At 42.5% G+C, this 16,711-nt stretch overlaps 1 protein-coding gene across 1 annotated transcript in view; it reads left to right on the top strand.

The window, feature by feature from the left end:
- The window catches only part of LOC114649085 (sterol O-acyltransferase 2-like), a 93,447-nt gene that overhangs the window by 67,750 nt on the left and 8,986 nt on the right, over positions 1–16,711 (top strand). Inside the window, exon 11 of the mRNA XM_028798513.2 lies at positions 10,695–10,824. Within this exon, the coding sequence (XP_028654346.1) occupies positions 10,695–10,824 (130 nt within the window). The remainder of the gene's footprint in view (positions 1–10,694; positions 10,825–16,711) is intronic.

The raw sequence follows: 16,711 nt of genomic DNA, 5'->3' as shown, positions 1-16,711 counted from the left end.
CACGGCCGCCCTGCTGGGCACTGCCGAGAGTTGATCCTACAACAAAATAAAATAAAAAGAGGAGTAACCTTGGAGGTCAATCATCACCCTGAAAGAAGATAGTAGATGTCAGGTAGTATATGTGTACCAAATTTCAGGTCAATAGGTCAAACAGTTTGTGAGTTACAAGTGATTTAAAATCCTAGACAGACAAACAGACAGCCACGGTAGTGTATTATATAGAAAGATCGTCCATGAAAGGCCCCATAATAGCCTCAAATGCCCTTTAACAGTACCATAGCTTATTAACTTTGTTTCACGTGTACACTTCACAATATTTAACCCTGGAATCCTTAACAAAGACAAGCTATCTTGTTGCTGGGGCTAAAGCTCACAGCCTGTTCCCAGTTCATCACCCCTCAAAGGATTTAACACTTACCCTCTGAAGATCTCAGCAATGGAAGGCCATCTCACTGCCGAGACCACAAGTCACAACATACATCCACTTTACCTCCGCTGCAAAGATGGATCCTCAACAAGCCTGTTAGACGACTAGACCTGTAGGATGTGTATTAGCATCTCAATCTCTCATCCTGTAGAACCTACTGACCTCTTTGAGCTGGGTTATAGAATCCTTCAGAAAGCTGCATTAGTATGCCAGTCCCTCTACACAACATCCACCCCCATCTTTGAATGCTGGTGTGAGTACACCACAAGGTAGTTTTGGTAAGATAACAACAAACTTTATTTCATTAGAACTTTAGAACAATCTGGACGAGTACAGGCCATTCAGCCCAACAAGGCTCGCCAGTCCTGTCCACTTAAATCTTCTAAAATAACATCAAGTCAAGTTTTGAATGTCCCTAAAGTCTTACTGTCCACCACACTACTTGGTAGCTTATTCCAAGTGTCTGTGGTTCTTTGTGTGATTAAAAACTTCCTAATGTTTGTGCAAAATTTACCCTTAACAAGTTTCCAACTGTGTCCCCGTGTTCTTGATAAACTCGTTTTAAAATAACAGTCTCGACCCACTGCACTAACTCCCTTTATAATTTTAAACACTTCAGTCAGGTCTCCTCTTAATCTTCTTTTTCTTAAACTGTAAAGGCTCAGCTCTTTTCATCTTTCCTCATAACTCATCCCCTGTAGCCCTCTAATCAGCCTCGTCGCTCTTCTCTGGACCTTCTCTAGTGCTGCTATGTCCTTTTTGTAGCCTGGAGACCAAAGCTTCACCCAGGACTCCAGATGAGGCCTCACCAGTGTGTTATAAAGCAGAACAGAACCTCCTGTGACTTGTACTCCACACATCAAGGCGCTATATAACCTGACAGTCTGTTAGCCTTATTAATGGCGTCTGAACACTGTCTGGCAGTTGAAAATGTCGAGTCCACTACAACTCCTAAATCCTTCTCATAAGGTGTACTCTCGATTTTCAGACCTCCCATCGTGTATTCAAACCTCACATTTTTACTTCCTATGTGTTAATACTTTACATTTACTGATATTAAATTTCATCTGCCATAAATTTACCCAAGCCTGTCTGCTGTCCAAGTCCTTCTGTGATAAATTTCAGCAGATTCTTGATTATCTGCCAATCCACCTATCTTGGTATCATCTGCCAACTTAACCAGCTTATTTATATTCCTATTTAAATCAACCCCCACACTGCCCCCCTGCTGATCACCACTCTTAACATCAGCCAATTCTGATGAGGTTCCTCGCACCATCACCCTCTGTTTTCTGTGTCTGAGCCAACACTCCACACCCTGAACTGCCACTTCTTTTAGTTTGATGCCCACCCTCTCACGTGGCACCTCATCAAATGCTTTCTAAAAGTCAAGATAAATAACATCATATGCTTCACTTTGATTGTATCTTTTTGTTGCTTCATTGAATTCCAGCATGTTAATAACACATGAAATCCCTCATCTGAACCCATGCTGACTGTTCAGTAAAGCTCCTGTTCTTGACAGGTGTTACTTAATCTTTTCCATAATAATTCCTTCCATTAATTTTCCTGTGAGGCACCTTAAGTTTGCTGGCCTGTAGTTGGTTACATCTGCCGACTCACCCTTTTTACATACAGTAATGGGATAGTATTTGCCATTTTCCAGTCCTTCTGAATCTTCCCAGTATTCAGTGACTTCCTAAAAATCCTCTTTAAACTGAGCAGTACTTCTCCCTCTACAATTTCCAAAGTTTAGAGCATCTGCTTTTTCACTCTCTGTATCTTTTAACTCCTCTTTACTATTCCTGATGCTCTTCACCTCCTCCTTGACTGTTCTTTACTACTAAAATCCATGTTACTAACCGAGAATGGTAAACTGGATATGGACGCAAGGACATGTCCGTGGACGCAGGAGACATAGTGTGCAGGCGCCACACAAAGCCCCCCACCCCAGAGTGAAACGGGAGAGAAGTAATGTGGAAGCAGGTACATGCCCGTGGACGCAGGAGACATAATAAAACAAGAGGAGTCAACGGCTCACCCCAAAGTGAAACGGGACACACTACGGAGTCCACAAAGGTTCACAAATCAAACCCGACATTGTGTGGAAGCGCGTCTGAAACCGCGGAAGCAAAACTGTCTCGGCTCCAAAACCACACAGCTCAACAACTAACACGGCTACAACAACGAGCCCGCATGGACAGATACAATGTACGCAGACGACTACAATGTGCGTCTCACACTGCGGAGGCAAAGCAGGCACGGGATCAAAACGAGTGAGCTCGAGTGACCGAGATACAAACACGTGCCCGCCTGGATATAATTAATGAACGCAGGTGCCTACAACGTGCGTCTGAAATGCCGCAAACCAGGCAGGCGCGGCTCCAAAAAGAAAGAGCTCGACTGACCGAGATACAAAGCGAAACGGGAAACACTACGGAGTCCGCAGTGGTCCACAATGCACCGCATAATAGTACGAACGGAGCTCCGTATGAACATGGACGCCTACAACGTGCGTCTCAAACTGCAGAAGCAGGGCAAGCACGGGTTCAAAACAACGCAGGCTTCTACAACGCGCGTCTGAAACTACGGCTGCACAGCGGGCACGGGTTCAAAACGCCGAGGGTAGGCGAGTGAAGCGAGCAGGGGGCAGAGCCCCCTTGTACTGAAAGAATCTCTTTGGGTCGTCTTTCACCTTATCTGCTATATTCCTCTCTAACTGCCTTTTAGCCTCCCTAGTATCATTCTTAATGGCCACTTGACCCTAGTGGTCCAATCATCTCTACACTCTCAGTTCTATCCTGATTATTACAAAATACCAAACTTTACCCCGTGTTGGTGCTTTAACATGCTGTGTTAAGAAAACCTCACTGATTACTTCTAAAAACTCCTGCTGTTGAAATCCTCTATTTGCAACGTTATCTAAGTTAATGCTCATATAGTTAAAGACCCCCATAACTATAACACCCCCCCCCCTATTAACTTGCCTTCTTGATATTACTAAAAAGATGTGCATTAAAATTACTGTCTGCATTGGGTGGTCTATAACACACTCCTAAAACAAGGCCTCTTTCTCTAATGCTTTCCAGACGTCCTCACTAAGATGGGGCTCCTCGTCCAATTGAAGAGGACTTGCGTTCAAAAAGTTGCGTTCATCACTATTTCTCTTTATTTGCAGAGACACCAGGCCTGTCAAATACTAGTAGTTACAACAGAAGAAAACAAACAACCTGAAAGTCCACACAGCAAGGTTCAGAAGTGGCACAGTCTTTATCGTCTTAGGCCCGTGTTAGGATGCTATTGCAGGTGGCTGTTGTGACTAGGAGTCCCAAAGCACACGAGGCACAAAATCACTTCCAGAAATACCCGCTAGAGGGAGGAAATCCCATCATAAACCCAAAATGGGCTTGATAAATCTTAATAAAATAAAAGATTTATTCTTCACAAAAACAGTTGCTCAATCACAAAGAAGCTCCATGCAGCACAAAGGCAGTTGGATTTGCCCAAATTGAGATGGTAATCCAATACAACCAAACAGCCCCAATACGAAATCCCAAGAGTTATCGATTTACAGTGTGAAGTTTCAAAAATCCAGTAAAGCACATTAAATTCATGACAAGCACAAGAACTCATCACTCCTACATACATCACAAATGAACCACCAGGATCTGTGGGAGACCCTCTGGATTTATAGGGTAGTAGGCAGTTCCTGGAGGTGATTGGCGGGTGACCTTGCCTATTGGGAGACCACTCACAAAACACATGGAACATAACAAGAGCAGCTGACCTGCATAAACAAAATCAAATCATTGGATTTTTGTCCATTTTGCTTTGTTTTTTTTTTTTGGCTTCACCGTGGGATTGTGTATTGGGACTTTGTTGGTCTTGAATTGCCTTTCCTGGCAGCTCATTTTTGCTTTAAGGGGTCTACGGAAATTCATGTATTTACAGAACTTGTTTAGAAATAAACCTTTTCATTTCATAAAGTTTTGATGCTTGCTATTATTACCAGGGGTTTGATGGTATATCCCCTTCTAGTGAGAATTATTGGAAGTGTTTGGGACTACGTGCTTTGAAACTTACTGCTACTTATGTGCTTTGGAACTCCAAGTCCAACAGAGAATGTACCAATGAAATATAAGTACACTGTTGTGAATTTTGAGGGAGTCCCTGGCAATGGTTGATGGCTGTTTAAGGAATTACAGAAAAGCCCTGCACACTAGTATACCTCCAAACATGCAGCTTCATACGTATAACCGTTCAATGGAAACCACTGTATAAGGCCTCCTCTTTTCCATCCCGCCCCCAAGACTACAACTAACTAGGGATCGATGATGTGCTTTGTGATTATGAGGCTGATGTTAGATACACAATCCAACGGAGAAGTCGGAAAACGGAGGCAAATGGTCAAAAATGCACTGAATCCCAAAAGCTCAGACCTAATTTAAGAAACACTCGCCCAGCTTCCAAACAGATTTGAAATGAACTGTGGAAGACGCCCCGGATTTATAGGGTGGAGGTCCATTCCTGGAGGAATTTGGCAGGTGGACCAGCCTCCTGAGGGGACCAACCACAAAACACATGGAACATAAAAAAGGCAGCTTATATACACACACAAAACCAAAAATGAACAATGATGCATATAACAACATAAATAAAAGAATAAAACTTGAATTAGAACCTCAGGTGCCAGGTGGGGGACAGTGGTCTGCCCGACAGTGATGTCGAAGAAAATACTTTCAAATCCCCACTGTTATAGATGAGTGGTGGCTCTGAGGCTAGGGATCTGCACTGAAAACTTTCTATTTCATTTATGTTAGATAGACTGCCCAGAGGGGACTGGGTGGTCTCGTGGCCTGGAACCCCTGCAGATTTTATTTTTTTCTCCAGCCTTCTGGAGTTTTTTTTTTGTTTTTTCTGTCCCCCCTGGCCACCGGACCTTACTCTTTTTCTATGTTAACTAATGTCTTATTTTAATTTCTTATTTTGTCTTTTATTTTTCTTTTCTTCATTATGTAAAGCACTTTGAGCTACTTTTTTGTATGAAAATGTGCTATATAAGTAAATGCTGTTGTTGTTGTTGTTGTTGCACTGGCAATCGGAAGGTTGCCGGCTTGAATCCCGTAAATGCCAATAGGGACTTTGCTCTGTTGGGCCCTTTAGCAAGGCCCTTAACCTTTTATTGTTGAGCGCTTTGAGTAGTGAGAAAAGCACTATATAAATACGAAGAATTATTAGTATTAAAGAATTATTAGATTGCCTTGGTGGCTGATCAGAAATAGTGGAATTTAGACAACTGATGACTTTTAATGGTCTTGTTACTTGTCAGTGAAGCTACTTTTATCTAAATGCAATAAAATGGTGAGTACAAAGTCTGAAGCGCTTATTTCATCTTCTTACGAAAGGGTTCGTTTATCTGAGCTTAAAGTGTACACAATTTATTAGTTATAAAGCTGTTTTAGTATTTGCTTTTACATTTGTGTATATCCTAATAGGGTGGTGCAGTGGGTAGCGCTGCTGCCTCGCAGTTAGGAGATCGCTTCCCGGGTCCTCCCTGCGTGGTGGAGTTTGCATGTTCTCCCCGTGTCTGCGTGGGTTTCCTCCGGGTGCTCCGGTTTCCTCCCACAGTCCAACGACATGCAGGTTAGGTGCATTGGCGATCTTATAATTGTCCTTGGTGTGTGGGTGTGTGCCCTGCGGTGGGCTGGCACCCTGCCCTGTGTTGGCTGGGATTGGCTCCAGCAGACCCCCATAACCCTGTAGTTAGGATATAGCGAGTTGGATGATGGATGGATGGATGAATATATCCCAATAACTATGAGCCCATTTGCCATCAACATATTTATCTTGAAAAACACTTAGTCATTCCTATGAGCTCATTCTTGTCATTTGCTCCTTGGCTAAGCCTTCACTTCAAAATGACAATTCCCTGTTAAATGCAAATTTTAAATAATGCTAGCCTTCCCTTATGAGCTTCATAGTTTTATTTACACAGTTTTGATTCACTTAGAAGCTGCATCTGTTTTAAATAATCCAATGTTCCTATATTAACACAACAGGTCAGGCCAGGTTGGGGAACATGCGTGTTGCCGCACCCCCCACACAAAGAAACACCTCAGGATCTCAGTTGCCAACCCGAAAGGCAGACATACAGACCAGTTCCACCTTCCGGAAATGACCCTCTATCTGCTGCAGCCAGATGTTACGTGGGCGTCCCCTGGCCGGGTCCAGCCACTTGGGTCTTCAACAATGAGGATCCTGCAAGTCAGGTCACCTTTGGGCAAATGCACCACATGGCTGTAGTGGTGAATCCACATCTCTGACGACTCTTCACATGAAGTCAGTAGATGGACTGGGAGAGCATGGGGGTCATGAGGTCGTTAGAAAGGGGGCTGTGGCATATCTGTGCAAAACAACGAAAGTCCAAGTCTTTAGTGTGCTGCCTGGTTTGCTATATGGACGCTACCCAGTGACCTGAGAAAAAGATTGAACTCCTTTGGTAATCCTTGGGCACCGCTGGTTTGACTTTTGTTGCTCATGGAGTCCTGAATGAGGCACATTACCTGCATTGTGAGGGAGTATCAGTTACTGTATGGCACTACAATCATGTGTCGGGATTCCCTGAGGGTGATCCTACTCACAGGACCCTCATTGTTGATGACCTGAGCAGCTGCATCAGGCCAAGGGGATGCCCACATAACACCTGGCTGGGGCAGAAAGATGGTCATTTCTCTACTGGACCATGTGTGTATGTGTGCTTTGGTTCCAACCAGGATCACGAGGTGTTTCTTCATGTTGTGGGTGCAGCAATGTGCTGTACCAGTGCCTGCTCCCCAATCTGACCTGACCTGGAGTTTGTAGGACTTACGTCATGAAAAGAGTCAATTTTCAAATTTGAGTTTACTCTACTTTTAACAAAGGGATAAAAAATGGATCAGAAAAAGAGAAAAGGTAATAATGATAAAACAGAGCATTAAATGAACAAAAAGTTTACAGGTAGATGCTTCACTCTATGTGAGCAACCAGTGAAACGCAAATGGAGAGAGGAAACAAAAGTCGTCCATCTTGCAGAAAATGCACTTTGTGTCGTTACTGTGCACTAATAATAATAATAATAATAATACATTTTATTTATATAGCACCTTTCCCATGCTCAAGGCACTTCACAGAGGTTAAGATAGAACGGCAGGGTATACAGTATATAGCATTGTACAAACCAGATAAATAAATAAAGAAGATTACAACAGTGAATTCAGAGAAAGAAAGCCTAACAGACAACATAATTGATGGTCTAGCACACACATACAGGTTACATGAGCATCTTGACAGAGAAGTAAACTGAGAGAAGGGTAATAGAGTCAAGTAGAGCTAAAAGCCTTCCTGAACAGACGAGTTTTGAGTTGTTTTTTAAAAGAATTCATGGAGTCGGCTGACCTGATTAATTTCGGTAGGTCATTCCAGAGTCTGGGCGCTATACAGCTGAAGGCCCTGCTGTCACCCATGGAGTGTAGATTAGTGAGGGGTACAACAAGATTGCAAGAATCAGAGGACCTTAGTGGGCGGGCAGGCACATAGTGATGGAGAAGGTCACTGATGTAGTTTGGCGCAAGATTATTTAAGGCTTTGTAGGTTATTAGTAGGATTTTATATTCGATTCTGTAAGACACAGGGAGCCAGTGAAGATGGAGCAGGATGGGTGTGATGTGCTCGCTGCTGCAGGTTCAAGTAAGGACTCTTGCAGCTGAGTTTTGAATAAGCTGGAGCTGTGATATAAGATTAGAAGGGGCACCTGCCAGGAGGTAATTACAATAATCGATGTGGGATGTGATAAAAGCGCGGACAAGTTTCTCAGCGTTAGAAAAGGAGAGGAAGGAGCGAACACGGGATAAGTTACGGTGGTGAAATTAAGAAAGTTTCTTAATGTGATTTATGTGGGCGGAATAAGAAAGGGAGCAAAAAAAATGACACCAAGATTCTTTACAGTAGAGGCAGGTCTGATGAGATCACCGCCAAGATGGACTGGGAAGGAGCTCATTTTATTAAGTTTCATTTTAGTCCCAATTTGCAGGAGTTCAGTTTTGTTGCAATTTAAACTTAAAGAGTTCTGCTCCATCCAGGTTTTAATTTCAATGAGGCAGGTTGTGATCTGAGAAAGCTCTGATGAAGTTCCACTTTTAACATTGAAGTAGAGTTGAGTATCATCTGCATAAAAATGATAACCCAGTCCATAGCTACGGATAATATGGCCAAGGGGAAGCATATAAATACAGAAAAGCAGAGGACTGAGGACAGAGCCCTGAGGAACTCCTTGTGTGACTGGCGCTGAGCTGACTACTCATTAATGGACGTGTATCGTATAACTGGTCTCACCTACCAGTTCATTCTAACCCTGCCAGTCACTCAGAGGTTTTTCTACTCTAAAGTTCATAAAAAAGCAGACGGAGGAGTTTGTTGTCACATAACCGTCTGGAGGCTTTTTATATTAATGTCTACTGAAAAGATCATCCTGTTGACTGTCAAAGCAGAGTGGGTGACCAACCTGCTCGCAGAAATAAGTGAACTACTATGACGACTTTTGATTGTTTATGGTCATGGCTGTCGCATTATTACAAGCAGTTGTGCGTTAATTGAGGTTTGCAGGTTTGCATTATGACATCGTACCTGCAATGGCTGCTGTATGTGACATGGGCCTAATGGATTCACTAGGATGGGGTGTCAGCTTTTGTTTTTGTATTTATAATGGTTCAATTGTTCTGCTCGTTTCAAAACGATAGACTATAGAACTGATGTTATACAGTGAAGCCATGAATGCTTTTTGGCTCTTTGGGTCTGTTATTGTGTATATTGGGTGTGTCATGGTACACAGATCCGTGTGGAGCTGTTATGTTTACTAAGCCACCAGAATCTTAAAATTCCCAGCAACATTTAGGGTCCCAGTCTGACTCTGGGTGTAAGCGCGTCATGCAGTGGATGTCCATCCTTCCCAGGGCTGCTAGCAGAATGAGCTCCGGCTCCCTGTGTGCCTGCACTGCACAAAGCAAATTTAGAAAATGGAGACTGAAGCTGTCATCACCATAGGAATGAAAAGTCAAACAAGGGATCTTCTTTGTATCTTTTTGGTTTTTCCAAGACAACAACAAAGATATCGGAAAGAAATCAAATGAAGACATGTTATTTTGTCCCAGCTTCTCAGATTTTTCTCCAGATTAAATATACCCTCGTAAGGATCTCTTCTTCAGTTTCAGCAAAGTCAAACCATGGACTCGGATTTTCCAAGTACAGTCTTGACATTTTTTATTTTGCAATTTGAAAGTATTTGTATTGCATGCTCAGTAATATCTGGTGAAATGTATGGACAGTTGTTTGTGATAATAAAACACTTTACTAACATTACAAAACTGCAGTCCTCACTTCTGAATAGGGCCATCTTAACGCATGGGCACGCTGGGCAGTTGACCCGGGGACCCCACGAGCACAGGGGCCCCATGCTGATCTATGTATGTTGTGACTTGTTGATTGATCTTTGCTGTGCAGCATGTTTTTTAATGTTTAAACACTGATTTTGCTGGAAGTACCAATACAATACATTTTCTTGACCATTTACATTTTCATTCCTGTGAGTGGCTGTGTAGGTAGGGACTCCAGTGCACTACTTTGCCCCGGGGGCCTATAATGCCATTAAAACGGCCCTGCTTCTGAGTAATGCAGATAGTTGCCCTAATTTTTATGGCTGTGTTCCAATTAGATCATAGTCATTCTGGAAAAAAAGGCAGACTATGGTTACGTCTTTGGACTTCAGACTCTGAGGTTGTGGGTTCAGATCCCACTTCTCACACCAATGTGTGACCACAAGCCAATCACTTCATCTGCCTGTGTTCCGATTGGCAAAACAAAAAAATGTACCCGATCACATCTGAAATGTTGTACTTCACCTTAAATAGAGGCATCGGTCAAAAAAATAGGTAAAAAATAGAAAGGGTTAAAAAAAGACTAGAACGTGATCTCACAGAACCTCACGTGCACTTCAAACCAAATTCTCAATTTTGACTCCTTTTGCCTTAGTTGTATCTCATGTCTCCTTTTTTTCTGAAGCTAAGGAATTTAAGGAGAAACTTCAACTCCAATGACGTTGATTCTTAAACGAAACGTGAATAAGAATCTCCTTAAAGTCTCACGGGCCATCAAAGATCAACTTTGATCGGTTCAAGTTTCCCTAGGGGCTTGCTCATTGGCGTTTGTTTTTAATCCATTACTCCTTCCCCTGCAGATTCTCGGCTGCCTGTTCTATGGCTACTTCATCCTGGTGCGGCTCTGCATTCCTGTCTTCACCAACATGAGCAAGCAGCCTTTCAGCACCAAGACTCTGGTACTGACTCTGTTTCATGCCACGCTGCCAGGTAAGGAGCCCACTTCTATGTTCATTTATCTCAGTCACTGGAGTTGGCGTTAACTAACTTCGTTTTAAATAAATAGAGTTGTTGTTCTGCTGCATCTAGAAGTAAGCCCACGTCTCTGGCTTCATCTCAATTTTCAATGTGCAGTGGGCTTCAGTCACACCCTCTAGTTGGCCCCGCTTCTCATTTTGAGGTTACAAATTGCGTTGTAGTCATGTGATGAAGTGGGTGTGTATGTGAAGTCGCAGTCTGTTGGTTCACTCATCACAAGGCATCAGCTGAATATTTGACTGGTCTTTGAGTATTGAGACCCTTTGCATGTCTGAGCCTCTTGAGTTCTTGCTAACTGTCATGACATAGCAGGCCGGAAAATTAGAAAAGACGCAAATCTGGGTCACTAGAAAGTGTCAGGAGATTTACTCCTGCTAGTCTCTATATATAATCTTCATTTGGATCTTGATCTTTGTTTGTCCGCGAATGAGTTAGAAGAAGAAGCACTAGATGGCAGTAGAGAGACAGCTAAAACATAGGCATTGCATTAAGAATCTCCTCCAGGCTTATACTACTGAAGACTGTAGTACACAGACATTCAAACTAAACAAATTGTTGTGCTTTAAATTAACTAATCTTTATATATAATCTTCATTTGGATCTTGATCTTTGTTTATCCACGAATTCCACGCATGCGTAGACCACCTTCCAGTTTAGTACGTTATTGTTTCTCACGGATGTCACCAATGTGCCGGAATAACGAAAGGGGTGGTGGACAGTGTTATGCTGGTTAGCTCCTGAGGCCTGGTTAGAGAATGAGATTGCCGAAGATAAAAGGTACGTGCCTACGTAACATATGAATGAAAGAAAGACAGTGGGTAAAATGAATGACAACGTAACAGCACGTTCCAGAAATTATTATTGTTACATTGTAGTCGGCGAGTGCTGCGCGTCTCACAGTTGTACCGTGGCTTGCTCACATGTCAGTGAAGTGATCCCTATTTATGCTTTAAAGAGCCTGGATACCTATGTGTCCCCCTTTTATAACCTTTGCTCTGTGTATATTGCCTTACTCTTTGGATTTCCACAAAGCAACCTGCGAGATTGGAGAAAGGTTGAGAATAGATCGTGAGAGGAAACGACAGCGTCGTGAAAACGAGACGGACTGTGAACGGAGAGAAGCAGAAATGCTCCTCCACCACCACATAATAACTATTTGGACAGTGATTCTGAGTAGGCCGTTCCTATCGAATCAATGTCCAAGGGTTTTGTTTTGTAATTTTGTTTCCCTTCTAAAAAATCATAATGCTGTGCAACGAAGGGCCCAGTTTACGACTGGCAGCCGCGTTTAAACAGGGAGCCCTTCACAGACAACTTTAACACGTGCAACGTAGTTGGGCGCACATGGCTAGTTTCTAATATACCACAGCGACCAGCTACCACCAAAGCACATTTTAAGCTACAAACCTTCATGTCGGACTAAAACAGTAATGGTGTACCTCTGAAGTTTATATCCTGTAAATCCAGGAGGAGACCAACAAAAAATAGGCCATCAACCTTCCACAGTCTCCTGCTGTAGACAGCCATGAAATTCAATCAATGCTAAGTGTGTCAGGGCAGTTTGTGTAGTCTACAAGCTTTGCACTCGTATAACCTGCTTATATTTTATATATAGATGTCTATGAGTGGAAGTGTTGTGTGTCTGTCTGTCCTGCCAAGAACTGCGAGGCTTCAGCATGAAGCTCAAAGAAAGCGACTCTGTCGCCAAAGTGAAACTGCCGAGGAGAGAGAAACTCGCTTAGCCACTGAGACACAAGCAAGGCGAGCACATCGGCAAAACGAAACCTCAGAAGAGATAAAAACTCGCTTAGCCATTCATAGACAAGCGAGGCGAGCACATCAGCAAAACATAACCTCTGAAGAGAGAGAAACTTCGCTTAATCACTATTACACAAGTGAGGCAAGTCACATCGGTAAAACAAAGCCTCAGACATGAGAGAAACTCGCTTAGCCACTGATACACAAGCAAGGCAAGCACATCGGCAAAACGAAACCTCAGAAGAGAGAAAAACTCACTTAGCCATTCATAGACAAGTGAGGCGAGCACATCGGCAAAACATAACCTCTGAAGAGAGAGAAACTTCGCTTAACCGCTATTACACAAGTGAGGCGAGTCACATGAGCAAAACGAAACCTCAGAAGAGAGAAAAACTTGCTTAGCCATTCATAGACAAGGGAGGCAAGCACATCGGTAAAACAAAGCCTCAGAAGATAGAGAAACTCACTTAGCCGCTGATACACAAGCGAGGCGAGCACATCGGCAAAACGAAACTGCAGAGGAGCGAGAAACTCGCTTAGCCGCTGATACACAAGCAAGGTGAGCACATCGGCAAAACGAAACCTCAGAAGAGAGAAAAACTTGCTTAGCCATTCATAGACAAGGGAGGCAAGCATGTTGGTAAAATAGAGCCTTAGAAGAGAAAGAAACTCGCTTAGCTGCTGATACACAAGCGAGGCGAGCACATCGGCAAAACTAAACCGCCGAGGAGAGAGAAACTCACTTAGCCACTAATAGACAACCGATGCGATTGATTGATTGAAGTGCCAGAATTCATGGTTTCTATGAGCCCAGACTTTTTACAGCTAGTATTTTATAAGATGCAATAAGTCTCCTTCTGAAATAAGAAACTTCCACAAGTAAAAAGGTTTGGGGACTGTCCCCGTATAATGTCAGTAGGACAAAGACAAAAAAACTTCTTTTGTGATTAAAAACATAAATCGTGTTTGACATTGGTTACATGAAAACGTGGTGTTTATATACGGACAAACAAAATGGAGATGGGAAGTGAGATGGCAGGAGATGACGTCGAAGCTGTGGGATGGATGCAACGTTCATCAAAGGCGGACCGGAAGTGATGTGGAAATGGTAATGATGTCATCATGAGGAGCTGGATGTAATGTTATACAAAAGAGCCGGATGTGACGCCATCTGGGGTTGACGAACGTGACGTTTTCGGTGGCCATCTTTGGAATCCGTCAGCGCATATTCATTTTTGTTCCTTTTGTCTGATGGAGAGAGAGAGAGAGGCACCGTTACCGTATATCAACCCCTCGTCTCACAATGTTTCACTCACCTTTGAGCTTATTGACTGCCTTTTAAGCGCACGTGTGACAAAGGGTAAATCAAAAAGTAAAGGCAATTTGAAAATTATGTGGTAACCATAACGGATAGAAGGTGACGCAATACAACACATTCTCGATGGCTTATGGGTAGCTTGAATGTGCACAACACAACACTCTGCCGTTAGTCCAGTAGTAGTCAAAGTCAAATGAACGTGGATGTTCCGCTGCCGGACTGCACCGTTGTTGAACATTCGCTACTGTGAGATTTCTGTGAGCAGAGGGAGTGAAATCTCCTGAAATTCACCGAAGGATGTTGTTTCAGTATGGAAGTGAAAGCAGCAGGAAACAACAAAAAGTTCATGAACTGGTGAAGTTTAAGGCAGGAAGAACAAATGCAACCGATGAAGCTTGATCTGGTCAGCCATCAACAATCGCGCACACAAGCCCACTTCAACATGGTGAACACCTCCATCAGAGATGACCGATAGATTCTGTTGTCCACTGTTGCTGCACATATGGATATCCGGTATGGATCTGCGCAGGCCTTGGTGCATGATGACTTGTTCAAGATGGCTACCCCAAAAGCTTACTCATCTGCACAACCCAACATCCTTTGAATTTCAGCAGGTTTCACATCCTCTGACTAAATAAATCTCGCTACAGCACATTGTTCAACAATCCTGCAGAGGAGCATCCATAATCAAATGACCTTCGCTTCAACTACACTGATGGCAAGGTGCCGCACTGTGCATGTTCAGACTACCCATAAGCCATTGAGAACTTGTTGTATTGCTTCAGCCTCGGTTGCAGTGATGGTGTAATCAAATTGCTTTTACCCTTTGATTTTCCCTTGTATTTATACTTATTATTATTATGCTACATTACTTACTTGTTATACGTTCTTGTATCAGTGTAGTGGACAGTAGGACTGCAGGGACATTAAAACTGGACTTGATGTTCTTTTAGAGGACTTAGGTGGATAGGATTGACAAGCTTTGTAGTCAAAAGTTTTTCTAATGTTCTAACGTTCAGTCGGTGAGAAAATATTTCTTGGGGGAAAACGCTTTATACTAAAAAATCTCTGGGAAGCGAGTAAAGTCAGAAGGCCACATTTCAACTCTAGCATTAAAGGACCGATTGTATACTGTTGAGTCCCATTCACGTCGCTCAATTTGAAATTGCTGTGTGTTTAACACTAGAATTACCAGAGCCTACGAAAAAACTCGTAAATCCGTCCCACCTTAAATCGCATCTTAAATCCATTTGCACATCTCCGTCAGAGTCTTTTGTCATCTAAATGTGCTGATAAACAAAAGCTACTAGCAGCCAGCTATTCCATCCCCCCACCGACTTAGAATGAACTCCTAGCTCATGCCTTGCCTTGATTTGATTATTTGGGATTGAAGTGGAGTTTTACAGTGGAAATAATTCGAGCGTTATTTGGAATACACGCATTTCATGTGTGTTCCATTTCTACAGTATAGTAGTCTGTGCAAACACATTTTTAAAACAGAAAAATTTTTCATATTCTAATAGTAAATGACAAAATGTAGGCATAAACTATATAACGTATGAAGCCTGAAGTCCATATATCAAAGAAACACTTTCACAAAAGGTACACCTGATCTGACGCTGTTCGTTTTCAAATAATATTGCATTAGTGCGATGAAGTTTTCACATATATTGTCTCTTTCAGGTGTGTAATAGAAACCACAGCATAGAGAGAAGTGAGTACATTGCTTCTTACAGGAAAAGGTGATGGAAAAAGTGCATTGGTACGAGAATGCAGTCACGAGTATACTGCAGTCTTTATGTGAAAACAGCATAAATAATGTGAAATCATTCTGTCCTCTGCATGTCCTGGAGTACAAAAGAAACAGCATACAGCAACATGTGGGGACTGGCAGGAACACTCAATAACACTGAATAAAAAGAAAATCAAGTGACGGTGAGATACGAAGGAAGGCAGCTTCACCAGCGTTTATGTGTCAGAACCCTTTTGGGGGGGGGGGGCATTAGTATGCATCGACTGCGAGAATGAAAAGTGAATTAAAAAAAAAAAAGAAAAAAAAAAGCTAACCTTTACCAGTATCATAAGTTACACCGGCTGTTACAGACTGAAATGAAATTTATGTTGTTATTCTAAAATTGTAAGAATAAGAGCAGTTCATTTCTCAAAGTGGAGCCGTGCGGGATCGAACTCATCACCCTCTGATCCCCAGTCAGGAGCTGATACCATTACGCCACCACAGCAGTTATAGTAAGAGTGTCAATGTGGCATGCTAACGCGGCTTTTTTTTTTGTGCAGTTATACTTTTGAAGAAAAGCGCACGTGTTCTCTTATTTGTACCTTTTGTGAAAGTGTTTCTTTGATATATGGACTTCAGGCTTCATACGTTATATAGTTTATGCCTACATTTTGTCATTTACTATTAGAATATGAAAAACGTTTCTGTTTTAAAAATGTGTTTGCACAGACTACTATACTGTAGAAACGGAACACACATGAAATGCGTGTATTCCAAATAACGCTCGAATTATTTCCACTGTAAAACTCCACTTCAATCCCAAATAATCAAATCAAGGCAAGGCATGAGCTAGGAGTTCATTCTAAGTCGGTGGGGGGATGGAATAGCTGGCTGCTAGTAGCTTTTGTTTATCAGCACATTTAGATGACAAAAGACTCTGGCGGAGAGGTGCAAACGGATTTAAGACGCGATTTAAGGTGGGACGGATTTACGAGTTTTTTCGTAGGCTCTGGTAATTCTAGTGTTAA

This window comes from Erpetoichthys calabaricus, chromosome 3, assembly GCF_900747795.2.
Source record: "Erpetoichthys calabaricus chromosome 3, fErpCal1.3, whole genome shotgun sequence".
NCBI lineage: Eukaryota > Metazoa > Chordata > Cladistia > Polypteriformes > Polypteridae > Erpetoichthys > Erpetoichthys calabaricus.
Note: the sequence above shows the minus strand (reverse complement) of the source record. Positions and strands in the feature narration are given on the sequence as shown.